At 41.2% G+C, this 14,248-nt stretch overlaps 1 protein-coding gene across 1 annotated transcript; it reads left to right on the top strand.

Annotated features, from left to right (window-relative positions):
* The first annotated feature begins 8,250 nt into the window (after nucleotides 1-8,250).
* On the top strand, nucleotides 8,251-11,088 carry LOC123124935 (purine permease 3). The gene is made up of 2 exons (XM_044545485.1): nucleotides 8,251-9,166; nucleotides 10,651-11,088. Exons 1-2 carry the CDS (start codon nucleotides 8,366-8,368, stop codon nucleotides 10,981-10,983), a joined length of 1,134 nt encoding a protein of 377 aa, XP_044401420.1. The 5' UTR covers nucleotides 8,251-8,365; the 3' UTR covers nucleotides 10,984-11,088.
* The last annotated feature ends 3,160 nt before the right edge of the window (nucleotides 11,089-14,248 follow it).

The following is a 14,248-nucleotide window of genomic DNA, read 5'->3' as shown; positions in this document are numbered from 1 at the left end:
GGGTCGTGGTGGAACCACTTGTGGACTTCCGGACCCCTCCGGAATCCTCCAGAACCTTCTAGAAGCTTCCCGATACAATACTAAAAAAACTACATCTTTTTCCGGAACCCAAAATATGCCTTACCATATATAAATCTTTACCTCTCGACCATTCCAAGACTCCTCGTGATGTCTGAGATCTCATCCGGGACTCCGAACAACATTTGGATACCACTCATCAAATATCCCAATACTACTCTAGTGTCAACGAACGTTAAGCGTGCGACCCTGCGGGTTCGGGAATTATGTAGTCATGACCGAGACACCTCTCCGGTCAATAACCAACAGCGGAACCTGGATGCCCATATTGATTCCTACATATTCCATGAAGATCTTTTATCGGTTGAACCTTTATGACAACGTAAGTAATTCCCTTTGTCTGTCGGTATATTACTTGCCCGAGATTTGATCGTTGGTATCTTCATACCTAGTTCAATCTCATTACCGGCAAGTATCTTTACTCGTTCCGTAATACATCATCCTGTAACTAACTCATTTAGTCATTTTGCTTGCAAGGCTTCTTATGATGTGTATTACCGAGAGGGCCCAGAGATACCTCTCCGATACTCGGAGTGACAAATCCTAATCTCGATCTATGCCAACTCAACAAACACCTTCGGAGATACCTGTAGAGCATCTTTATAATCACCCAGTTACATTGTGATGTTTGATAGCACACAACGCATTCCTCCGGTATCCGGGAGTTGCATAATCTCATAGTCGAAGGAATATGCATTTGACATGAAGAAAGCAATAGCAATAAAACTTAAACGATCATTATGCTAAGCTAACGGATGGGTCTTGTCCATCACATCATTCTCCTAATGATGTGATCCCATTATCAAATGAAAACTCATGTCCATGGTTAGGAAACCTTAACCCTCTTTGATCAACGAGCTAGTCAATTAGAGGCTCACTAGGGACATAGTGTTTGTCTATGTATTCACACATGTATTTAGGTTTCCGATCAATACAATTCTAGCATGACTAATAAACATTTATCATGAATAAGGAAATATAAAACAACTTTATTATTGCCTCTAGGGCATATTTCCTTCAGTAACATGCATAAGTTACTCGGAAATTAAATTCGACTTCCGGGAGCACGTGTTTCCGGGCCCAAAATAATTTTTGAAATGTCAAAAAATTCAAGACAAAAATTTTATGTGTTGTTACTCACATCCAAATGCTACCTGCAAATTTTGAGGCAAAAAGGTTAAGCATTTTGGCCGTGCAAAAGAAATAAACAAAATGAACACCAAATGTTACCCCCAAATGTCACCCCAAATTTGCTTTTTTTTCACCGAAGAAACACTGCTGCTCTGTTTGAATTCTCATATATACTTGCTACACTAACACTAACATCCACATAAAAAATTCATCTTTTTTTAAAAAACACTTAGTATTTTTTCCGCATTACTGTTCACCCGGGAGCATGTGGTCCTGGGAGCCAAAACGCCTCTTTATTTGGTTGTAACATATGTGTGGTGTCATACAACACTTCATTTATTAGGTTGTAGACTCGTCTCCCGGGAGCCAAAACGCCCCTTTACTACCTCTATAATGGGGAGTAACATATGTGAGGTGTCATGCAACACTCCATTTATTAGTTTATAGACTCGTCTTGTTTTGGTATGTGTAATGTTACTCATAGTGTGAGTAACATATTATGTCACAACATGCATCTTTTTTCTCATTAATTACTTGTCACATTATTTATTTTGTCAACATATGTGTGATGTTGCCGGACAATTTTACTCTCATTATGGGTAGTCTTATAGGTTATACCGATCGCCCCATCATATCGCTCACATGCGGCTCTCATTGGTCGGCCCTAGTAGTGCAGTTTCTCTTGTATTTTTGTTTTTGTTTTCCTTTTCTTGCTTATTTCATCTTTTATTTTTTACTCTTTTTCTCTATTTCCTAAGGTGAAATATACGGATATTTTTAGAGATGCATGGCCACATTTTTATATAATCAGTTTGTCTTAATAAATTATTTATAATAATTTTAAAAATAAAATAATAAAAGTACACATGTCTTAGAAAAAAACATGCGTGTAAAAACTAAATCTTCATTTATTTTGTTAGAGGGTTCATCACTTTTCAAAAAAATGTTCATGTATCTTTCTTATAGTACTATTTAGAAACATGTTCATCGTATGTTTTAAAAATATTCATCATGTATTAAAAAATGCTCAACACTAGCTAAAAAATGTTCATCATCCATTTTAAACATGTATTTAAAAATTGATCATACTGTACTAGAAATGTTTAAAATTGTACTGAAATTTTAGAAATTACTTAACAAATACTTTTCGTGTATTCAGAATGTTCATCCTGTGTTTTGAAAATATTCAATGTGTATTAGAGAAGTGTTTCACATGTATTTGAAAAATGTTTGTCATGCATTCTAAAAATGTTCAGTGTCTACAAAGAAAATGTTCATCGTGTATTAAAAAATGTACAACATCATAGACAAAAATGTTAATGTGTTTTCCAAAATGGTTGAACATTTATTTTAAAAGTGTGCTAGGTGTATTTCAAAATATGTAAATAATATTTATTTATTTATTTCTTAGAAAGTTTACAAATTTATTTTATGAAAGTAACAAAAAATGGAACAGAAAAATTAAAGTGAAAAGGAAAATAAGAAGAAAAAAAAGTAAAATAGATAGAAAGGAAAATTTAATATATAGATAAAAATAGAAAAAGAAAAAATGGGGAAATGGAAAAAATAAAAAAATAAATATAGATGGAAAAGTTAGAAAGAAAGAAAAGGAAAAAATTCCGGCTTTTAGACCTGTTTAAGTTGGAGCGAGCGCGCGTGAAAGAAAAAGGAAAAAATTGATAGTGTGAGCGATCACGCACGGTGAAATGGGAGGAAGAACCCATTATCGAGGGATCTGGTTGGGAGCGAGTGTAGGAGAGAGTTGTGGTAGTGCTCGCTATGAACGATATATAACTTTTGTGTTGTTGTTATGTATTTGTGTCTCATTATTAGGTTCTTAAGGTTGCTGATGTAATGCTTTATTGGCAGATCGACCCAAATGGTCCTGAACCACCAGGTTGAAGTTTCTGATTGCTTGTCTTTTTTAGTGCCGAGAATCTTAGTTTTATATATTTCCAAAGTATTGTATCCTACTGTAATGTTTCAAGACACTGAATAAACAGAGAAAAAAATCTCTAATCCACTTTAGTAAAAACTGAGAGAACCAAGTGCGTAATCCTAGCATGGGAATGTTGCAAGTTCATAAGAAATCACTTAATGAGAAGTACTTCGGTATGCCTTTGATGTCAGGAGATCACTAAATGGCACAATCAAATACCTCAAGGATAAAGAAAACTTGGCCTTATAGGGGCAGGAAGCCCTATGACTTTCCTTTCAAGGCCGAGAAGGTCCCAAAAGCCGGATCCACCCACAACAGAGGCACACATAGGCACCAGGCATCGCGTGGGGAAGAACACAATGAGGGACCTTTTATTGGTGAGAACGAGGGTCTGAGCCCTGGCTGGTAGCCTCAAGAGGATCTACCATTGTGGTACAAGTATAGAATTTGAAAGTAGATCCAAAGCTGGATAGAACTCATCCTGTCGGCAGAAGGAAATGAAGTGTTTATAAATGGGTGTCCAAGTGGCCCCGGCATTCTCTGGCTTGTTTCCGCCTTCTGAGAAGCCTTTGCGGACGTATCACATCCATGATCTGCAACTTTTGGTGGGGCTCGCGCAATGGTTGAAGGAAACCCAGTTGGGTGTACGTCTTGACAACACTAAAATACACGGGAACTTGAGTTTGTATGACATGGAGCTTTACATTCTAACACTACTAGCTAGGCAATCATGGAGAATTGTGCAAAATACTGAGTCTAGTAGTTTCGGAATTTCGAAGGTGGTTTACTTCCCAAATCTATATCTTGGAAGCATGACCCAGAAATTCAACATCCAAGTGTTGGGATATCCTCCTCATGCGGGTTGTGAGGAGATGACAATTTGAAGGAAGATGACCCACAAGAGAAGAGAGTTTTGACACCTCCAACTGCACATAGATGAGAAGAACGCAAGTGGGTTCCTCCAAGACCGGAGTCGGTGAAGGTAAATGTGGACGGTATAGTGTCCAAGACCGAAAACAAGGGATCTGCAGCTACTATATGTCATGACATATTGGCCCATTAGTTGGGAGCACCAACCATTGTTACCCAAGGAATTACACACCGGTGAACCTGGAAGTTGTTGCTTGCCGAGAAGCTCCGGCCTTAGCTGCCGATCTACATGAATCTCATAAACATGTTTCATCTGATTGTCTAGGAATCAACTACGACATCAGGAAAGGCAACAAATGCATTTAGAGTTTTGTCCTCAACGAAATTGGTGTTAGAAGATTAGAGTTCTCATATTTTGTTCTCCTTCATAAAAGCCGCAACTCTAACTTCGAAGTTCATCATATTGTGTAGGGGCGTGTTATCCTCGATCGCATGTCTTGTGTCTGGTTTATGGAACCACCTGACGCATCCATTGTAAACACTAGGTATTATGAGTGATAAAACCACATGTTCCCTAAAGAAACCTTAGTTTCTTGTATGAGTTTTGAATGTCTCCAAATGCATAATTAAGTACTCTAGCCAACAAGCATATAGTGCAAAAATTTAAAGGCACACAACGGAGGCACGTGCTCGAAGAGCAAAAGTTGTTATTTTTCTATGTTATTTCTAAAAATAGAAATATATATTGTACTGCTTGGGTATAGTTACAACAATTTATTATATACCGCACAGTGATAGAATATATACTACTTTAGCTAAAAAATGCAGAGCACCACTTTATCACTAATATATAACCATATAATGGTTCTAAGATACACAGAGCCAGCAACATTCAAAAATTGCAAAGTGCATAGTTCTCATATTTTAATGTACCTTCATACTTGTACATTTGAAGAAGTATGTTAGCAAATTTGCACATACATACGCACATACTCATATATTTTTCTACATACTCTCTGTTGCGCTTCATATATACTCTATTATTGTATAATCATGTGTGGGAGTAACTACAATAACCGGTAATATGACAAGACTTCCTAACAAAATATACATGTAAATGTTGAGTCCTTGGTGTGCTTGTAGAATTACATGAAACAAAATGAGTTGTACCATGTCTACAAATAATAATGATTGGAATTTTGTGTCCTTAGGGAACTGGTTTTTTGTAGTGCTAAAGCAGAAAATTTGTAAAAACATGCAATACATGGATATTTATGTGTATTAATTTTCTCCGATCTTTTTTGATAGTGTGGAGGATTATTACGTATTTATTATTCCTCCCGGGCCATATGCTTTGGAAAGCCATCATTATTTTCATGTGGTGAGCATGACATGCTCTCCGTGCAGTCAGTGTTCTAGACCCCACAAGAGCTATATCTACAGAAACTAAAATAAATGGTGTATACAATGTTCATGAATTTCATTTTATTACTTCTGAGACATAGGTTTAGAGATAAGATTGGCAAACCTAACTTTGTAGAGTGGCTAATTCAAAATGGCTATAAGAAACGGCCATTGTCACTATCTCTTTTTTTTTGAGAAACCTCATGCGAGGGCAGGGGTTCCTGCATTTCATTAAGGAGAAGAGAGTTAGTCCAGTTTCTAAGAAAAACCGGATTAAAAACCTAACATTCTCGGTTAATCAGGGAAAACTGAATGAAACCCCAAAAAGGGAAAAGGAAAAAAATGTTAGAAAGGCACTAGAGCTTGGGGATAGGGACAAGACAATGCAGCATCAAGGGACATCGTCAGAGCTAGACACCAGATCACCTAGCCCCCCCCCCCCCCAAGAACTTAGATATACAAAGTGGCTATAAGAAATGCCCATTGTCACTATCGGCACTAGATTTCAGTAGTTGTTTTACATTTTACTGTTCATTATGGGTGCAATGCATTATGCACCTAGGTTTAGCTAGAACTTTTCCGACAATACATGTGAGCATAACAATAGTAGTTTGACGTGGTTAGGCTATAATTTGTTAGTCCTTGACAAATACATGTGTGTTTCCCCCGCAAAAAAAATATGCATGCATGCTCTATGTTAAGCTAGTTTTCTAGGGGGAGACTTGTATGAGATCTCACTTTAGGTGAGGTCAATGAAATTGATATTTTTGAAAAAGAAATACATGTTCAAACATTCTTTATTTTTTGTAAACACACATCAATGTTTGATGCACAACCTCAAAAAGCTTCAGCTCCTAATTTGACTTACATTAATAGAAATAAAAACAAAGACAAAACTGGTTGTGTCAAAGTACTATTCACTCAAAGTTTCTAAATTCAGAGTTGTAGACATAGCATCCATGAATGTTGTCAAATAATTTCAGATGTTTTCGAAATGTCTAAATATGATTTTTTTTAGGTTGATCTCACTATCTCACCTAAATGTGAGATCTCATTCGAGTTTATGCGCCAATACTACCCCAATGGTAAACTTGAGGATACAGTTTTCTCAGGAAATGCTTCTTCAACTTGGACTGCAATCAGCCATGGCCTAGATCTACTTAAGAAAGGACTAATATGGAGAGTAGGGAATGGGAACAATATCAGAATTTGGAGGGACCCTTGGATCCCTAGACCTTTCTCCTATAGACCTATATCAATCCAAGGGACTTGCAGATATAGACATGTGTCACAACTGCTACATCGCGATGGTGCTTGGAATTATAGTTTACTTCAAGAAGCATTTTTGCCATGTGATGTACAGGAAATCTTGAAAATAAGAGCGTCACCTCGGCTCGAGGAGGACGTGCTGGCTTGGGGCCCGACGAAAACTGGAGTATTTTCAGTGAAATCGGCATATGAATTAGACTTTGAGGAAACGTACAGAAGCTCTGCGGAATCGTCAAGCGCTGCTCCGGATGGCCGTCGGGCTTGTTGGAAGCTTATCTGGAAAAGCATTGTGCCACCTACGGTCAAAAACTTTGCATGGCGTGTTGCGGTGAACTCCCTCCCAACGTGGCAAAACAAAAACAAGCGCAACTTAGAAACGTCTGGAATTTGCCCAATTTGCGAGAGGGAAGAGGAAGACACCTTTCATGCTCTTTGTAAGTGTCCGCTGGCAGTTCAGTTGTGGGAATGCATGGCAACCGTTTGGAGGCTACCAAAACGGGAGGAACTTAAGAACACAGGCATTGAATGGCTGCTGGAAGTGCTTCATCCACTTTCAGAGATAGAGAGGGGCATGCTGCTGATGTGTTTGTGGCGGGTGTGGCACAATCGAAATGAGATAACACACAACAAAGAACCACCTCCGATGGAGGCATCGAAACGGTTTTTGATGGGATACTTGGACTCCTTAATTTCGCTAAAGTATTCAGATGATGAACTCCTAAAAGGTAAACAGGTTGTTGCATATTGTTTGCCTGAACCGCGAGTGAGACCATCTGTTGCTAGCAACATCGCATGGGTTTTACCTATGGAGGGGTGGTCAAAGCTCAACATTGATGGCTCTTGGTCTATAGATGGGAAGGCAGGAGCTGGTATGGTCCTCCGAGATAGCCAGGGAAAGATCATATATACATCATGCAGGGAGCTTTTTTCTTGCAGGAATGCTCTGGAGGCGGAACTAGGTGCATGTATGGAGGGTCTCTCAATAGCAATTCAGAGAACGGAGCTACCTATTCAGGTAGAGATGGACTCACGGGAGGCCTTGAACATAATCACAAATGATTCGACTGATAGATCAATTTTTTCATCATTGGTAAATGAAATCAAGTACCTGAGGAGTCTTCGGGAAACTACATTTAGTTTTGTTCATCGTAGTCAAAATAATGTTAGTGATTTTTTGGCAAATTTTGCTAGATCCAAGAGTAGAACAATAGTGTGGCTTAACTCTGGTTTATCAGAGGTCCTTGAACTTTGTAATGGAGACTGTGGACTTACCACTTGAGTAATACAAAGTTTCACCCGAAAAAAAAAGGTCTCCCCCTTAGTTTTCCATGATTTATCAAAGCGTTGTGGTATCCAGAGTACCGGGTGCACGCAAGGACACAGGAGCACCGGATGCGCTAGCTCTCGCAGGGACCTTATCATGTTTGTTTGTTTGTTTTTTTACTTGAGGGACCTTATCATGTTGATTGTTCTAGAACAACGCGCACCATCCCTCTTGAAGAAAAACACATCGTATCGTACGGCACGCCGAGAACGCCAACGCTTTTGCATCTCGCGGCAGTATATAGCGCACGTACGGGTACTCACACTGTGCACGCGCCCTCGTCCTAGCTTGGAGCCGGGCAACTTCCCTCCCTCCCAAACCTCGATCGAGATCAGCCGGCCGGCCACCTCATGGAGGTGGAAGCAACAGCACAGCGCCGCGCACAGCCGCAACCATGCAAGGACGGCGGCGCCAAGCAGCTCCCTAGCGGCGCCGCTAAACCGCTCCGCCACAACCCCCTCCTCGTCATCAACTTCCTCCTCATGGTCGTCGGCTCGGCGTTCGGCCCGCTCCTCCTCCGCGCCTACTTCCTGCACGGCGGGACCCGAAAGTGGCTCTCCAGCTTGCTCCAGACCGCCGGATGGCCGCTCCTGCTCGCGCCGCTCAGCGCCTCCTTTCTCTCCCGCCGCCGGAGCAACAAAGACGGCAGCTCGGCCACGCCGCTCTTCCTCATGTCGCCCCGCCTCCTGGCCGCGACCGTCGCCGTCGGCCTCATGACCGGCCTCGACGACCTCCTCTACGCCTACGGGCTGGCCTACCTCCCGGTGTCCACCTCCTCCATCCTCATCTCCACGCAGCTGGCCTTCACGGCCGCCTTCGCGCTGCTGCTCGTGCGCCAGCGGTTCACGGCCTTCTCCGTGAACGCCGTGGTGCTGCTCAGCGTCGGCGCCGCCATGCTGGGCATGAACGCCGGAGGTGACCGCCCCGCGGGGGTGACGCGGGCGCAGTACTACGCCGGGTTCGGCATGACGCTCGGCGCCGCGGCGCTCTACGGCCTCATGCTGCCCGTCATGGAGCTCAGCCAAGCGAGGCACGCGGCGAGGACCGGCGCGGCCGTCACGTACATCCTCGTCATGGAGATGCAGATCGTCATCGGGTTCACCGCCACGGCCTTCAGCGCCATCGGGATGCTTGTGAACAACGATTTCCACGTAAGTTTTTCAGCCCGCAGCTCTTCTTCTGCTGCTGTTGTTAACTTGTTATACAGCCCCACATACACTTTCTTGTAGTGCTGCTGCAGTACAACTTGAACTGCCGGCTCGCAGCAGAACCGCGTGACTTGCATGCATCACTCGCACCATCTTTCATGGGAAGGCACCATTGCTGGCACTAGCATACGTTGGCTCCCTGTGACCACCACCCTTTCCGATCCCAGCCCATCTTGGCTTCCAGTTTCACCGACTGCCCCCCAGCTTCTAAAACTAGCGGCAAAAAAAAAAAAAAAATCATGTAACAGCAACTATAACTCTACTAACTTTAGTAAATAGCAGGCTCCTCCGATCTAAAATAAGTGTATCGCCCATTTTCAAACTTGTTCACAACAAAGTTACCATTTCTGATAGGTACAGCATAGCATGAACAGAACGAACGGAGTTCCTTTGTGTCATCATCCAAGTGATGCAACTGTAAGACTACTAGGTAAAAAGCAGAGACGAAAAACTGCACAGATATGGTAAACTATTTTGGCCCACTAAGAAATGTAGATCTTCGTTGATCGAAAGTTTAGCGCTTTCCCAAAGGAGCACGTTTCTGAAAGATAGGACACTACTCTACGTACCAATATTCGCATAGCGCCAATAAAATCGGTCACTGCAAGAAAGTGTCTAGAAACGACCGCAGAAACCATAAATGCCAGTGATGTAGATTTCAACCTTCCCTTGGCAAGTTGTGCGACGTGTACTAGACTGTACGTACGTATAGCTATGCTCATCCGGCAAAATCCAATCATTGGACAACTAGTCCATACTTATTACGTCTTTCTCGGATAGGAAAACGCTAGCCGTGTAGATGATGTCGTGATTGGGAAATACGAGAGCGCCTTTGCGTGTGGTAGCTTTGCATAGCATAGAGTGATGAGTTTTGGCGTCGAAAAGGATGGGACATATACATGTATATGGGAAAGCTACGCGTACAGCCAAGGGGGGAAAGATGGTGTATTTGCTTTCTTGCAAAGAACTTGGATTTTGCAAGTTTATGGACCTATGCGTGTCGATTTTTTCATGGACCTAACCTCACTTCATAGTACTTCACAACTCACATAGTTCATCAACATGTGGTGCAAGTTATTCTTTTCAATTTACTTTTTGGTTTTACTAAGTCTCGCCGACTGTTTTTTTCTTCTTACGTTTCAGTCGGCTCCGAGCACCATTGATTTGATTTTGTGGCATGTACAAGGTTGTGCATCCTTCAGGCTCTAGGAATAAACATTACATACATTTTGTTCTGGATGTACAAAGTATTACACACTGGACATTTTTTAGACCAACAAATTCGTAAGATAGACTAAAGACTTGAAATCTTAGCCGATTGTGACTTAGATTTTGTTCTAGAGGTTCAAGTATATCATGTACTTCATTACAAAAGATTGTTGTTTTTCAATGAAGATACATAATTTTAACGCGTGAATCATATGCAGGCTATCCCAAGAGAAGCCCGGGAGTTCGGGCTCGGCCAGATTGGCTACTACCTACTGCTGGCCGCCTCGGCCATTGTGTACCAGTTCTTCTTCCTCGGCACCATCGGTGCCATCTTCTATGGCTCGGCGCTGCTCGCCGGTGTCATCATGACCGTGCTCATCCCAGTGACTGAGGTGCTTGCTGTCCTATTCTTCCATGAGCCATTCAACGGTACCAAAGGTGTCGCCCTCGCGCTATCCCTCTGGGGCTTTGTCTCCTACTTATATGGAGAGATCCGAGCCAAGGCACAAGACTCTGACAAACCATTGAATACGGAGCATTTGGACCCTTAGATGATCATACAAGCATGTATTCAATATGATATTTCTATATTGAACTGCGTCATTACTTTGTTGCCAAAAAACTAATATCTGGTAAAATATTATTGTATAGGCCTATATGTTTGCTTGATGTGATTTCTAAATGATCACTAAGGTAGTAAATAATAGAACTATTAGTCCGACACATAAAGTGGTTGCTCCAGTTCAAACGACCTTTATTAAAGGCAGATATATCTAGATGGTGGGATCTTCATGAGTCTTTGCATGAGATCAGTACGAGAAAGGATAGTGATTTACTCTTTATGGTAGATCTTGAAAAATCTTATGATAAGATGAAATCGATTTTTGTGTTTTTTTCTGTTAATGAATGGTTCCCCGGTGCAGCATGTGAATTGGATTAGACAATTTTTTTTACCACAATTGGATTAGACAAATAGTATAGGGAGGAATTGTAGTTGTCATGGTCAATGGACACTTATGTCCATATTTTAAATCACGGAATGGGTTGCGCCAGGGGGTCTAAAAGTGCATCTTCAACCCCCAGGTGGATTTGGTCATTAATGTAACATATATCTCAAGGGATTGATGATATCAAGTCCATTTGATATTAGGTCCCAAAAGATGCAACAAGGGAAATGGTTGATTATCCCTATTTTAAAACACTTCTGTTTCGGTAAACCCCCTCTAAACACATTAATGGCTAAGATTACTCCATACCCCTTAATAATAATAAAGGACATGATGGTCTTTGTTCATAGTACGTCGTCCGTGCTAAGAACTCTGGCACATGGCCTGCGTACGATACGAGGGCTCGCAGCGGCATGAAGTTAACGTTTTGCACCTGGGCCGGCCCATTCGCGGGTGCGCCCCTTTCAATGGGAGAAAAATCGCAAGAGAAAATGAGGGCAATGGGAATCGAACCTGCACGTTCGAGTTAAAAGCACGCTCCGCTAACCACCGCCACTGCCAATTTGCTGTGTTAGATTGCTAGCGCAAATGATTAAGAAACTAAAGGTCGCGACAAAATTTAAAACAAAAGTTCACAAAATAAAGATAAACCAAAGTGTGCAATAGGGATCAAATCAGCGACATCACAACAGTCAACCACGTCAGTAGTCACTATACTAACTGGGATTTGGTGTCTGAAAAGGCAGCCAGTCTATATGAACCATAGGCCGTGAAATTATTTTAAAAAAACTCAGACCTCATTTTCTTAATGGAAAAAGCCAATATTTTTAGAAATGCGGTCATTGAAAAATTTGTGATATTTTTAAAAGAACTACAACATTTTGTGAAAACGTGAACATTTTTTGAGAATCATAAAAGGAACAAAACTGAAAACGATAACATTTTTTGGAATAGCGAACATTTTTTTGGGAAATGCGAACATTTTCAAATTTGTGATTTAAAAAAACTAAAATATTTTGTGAAAACACGAGACTCACAAACATTTGTTTTACAAAGGAAAAAAACATTGAAAAGGAGAACATTCGTTGAAACACAGGAACTAAACTGAAAACTCAAACATTTTTAAAAATTACGAAGAATCATTTGAAAGTGCGAACATTCTTTTGAAATTCCCCAAAAATTTATTGAATTTGCGAACAACTGTTGAAATCAAGAATATTTTTTGAATTTGGGAACAAATTTTGTAACCTCATCGTCCTGATTACACTGCTTGCTATCCGACTACAACCGCATGTGATATTTAGAAGCAGGAAATGTACAAGGGTCAACCACCAAAATGTCCCAGCAGTTGGGCATGCCCAACGTTGTCCCCCACGCAAAATATGAACGAATTCGGACCTAACGCACGTTGCGTCACGTCTGACCTATGTTTGTGTTTTTTCACCAGGAAAACCCTAGAAAAAATGCCTGAAACCAACGAAACTTGGCATTCATGCTGTCCATGATAATGCCAATCTGAGGAAAAAAATTGGGTGCGTTCGGAGGAGGTGAAAAAAAAATGGTTCGAGACTTGCCCTTCCGGTCTACCCGAATGTACAAGGTTGTACACTGTGTGTTTGGTTGCAAGCATGACATGACACCAAATTTTGCCAGCGGTTGGGCATGCCCAAGGTTGTCCCCCATGCAAAATTTGAACAAATTTAGACACCAAGCACACGTTGCGTCTCGTCCGACCTGTGTTTTAGAGTCTTTTCACCGGAAACACCTAGAAAAAGCATAGAATGTCAGAAACCAACAAAACTTGGCATGCATGCTGCCCATGGTGATGCCAAGGTGTGGAAACAATTTGGACGTGTTCGGAGGAGGTGAAATGAAAACTGGTTCGAGACTTGCCCTTCTGGTCTACCCGAACATACCAGATTGTACACACTGTCTTCGGTTGCAAGCATGAAATGACACCAAATTTTGCCAGTGGTTGGGCATGCCCTAGGTTTCCCCCCACGCAAAATTTGAATGAACTCGGACACCGAACGCACGTTGCGTCACGTCCGGCTAGTGTTTAGGGGTTTTCCGATGGGAAAGCCTAGAAAATGCATGAAATGTCGGAGACCAACGAAATTTAGCATGCATGTTGGGCATGATGACGCCAAGGTGTGGAAAAAAGTTGGGGCGTTTGGAGGTGAAAAAAAGTGGTTCGAAACTTGCCCTTCCGGCCTACCCGAACGTACGTACTAGATTGTACAAGGTGTGTTTGGTTACAAGCATGAAACCACTGAAAAAGTTCCATGTGCTCATGATTTTTTCCTAAAAAATGAAAAAAATCGCAGACTCGGAAAATTTTATGAATTTGAAATAAAATCACACACTCGAAAAAATCATGAAAAAGTTCATTAAAAAAACAAATGATAAATTTTAAAAAGTTAAAGAATTTTAAAAAGGTCTGTGAATTAAGAAAAGAAAACAAAAATAGAAAGAAATAGGGAAATATAAAAAATAAATAAATAACAAAGAACACGGGCTAAACTGAAAAAAACTTTTTGAAACGTTATATTTCGGTAAGAAGAAGGAAAGAAGTTCTAAGGCACAACAGTTCAAGTGTCCCTGTGGTTAGCGGCCTCCCTACGGGAGTGCAATGCACTATTTATACTTTTTGTAGTTTAATTCTAAAAAGAAAGAAATAAACGTAAATGGGCCAGGCCCGCCTAAGGAGCCAATAACATTGTATTCACGTCCAGGCTAAGGTACGGCCGTGTATATCCGGCGTTGTACCATACGTCAAAGGTCCATATTGCCTTTTATACGTTTTGTGAGGGGAGTCCGTCGAAGCGGAGCTCATTTTAAAATAGACAAGTGTTGACAAGACTCAAGG

Source organism: Triticum aestivum, chromosome 5D, assembly GCF_018294505.1.
Source record: "Triticum aestivum cultivar Chinese Spring chromosome 5D, IWGSC CS RefSeq v2.1, whole genome shotgun sequence".
Taxonomy (NCBI): domain Eukaryota; kingdom Viridiplantae; phylum Streptophyta; class Magnoliopsida; order Poales; family Poaceae; genus Triticum; species Triticum aestivum.
The sequence above is the reverse complement of the archived record's forward strand: the minus strand, read 5'-3'. Positions and strand labels throughout refer to the sequence as shown.

Bases quoted from the DNA above. Each gene is read 5' to 3' on its own strand.
- LOC123124935 (XM_044545485.1), top strand. From the start codon at position 8,366: ATGGAGGTGGAAGCAACAGCACAGCGCCGCGCACAGCCGCAACCATGC. The intron at 9,167-10,650 runs GTAAGTTTTTCA...AATCATATGCAG, and splicing joins TTGTGAACAACGATTTCCAC to GCTATCCCAAGAGAAGCCCG.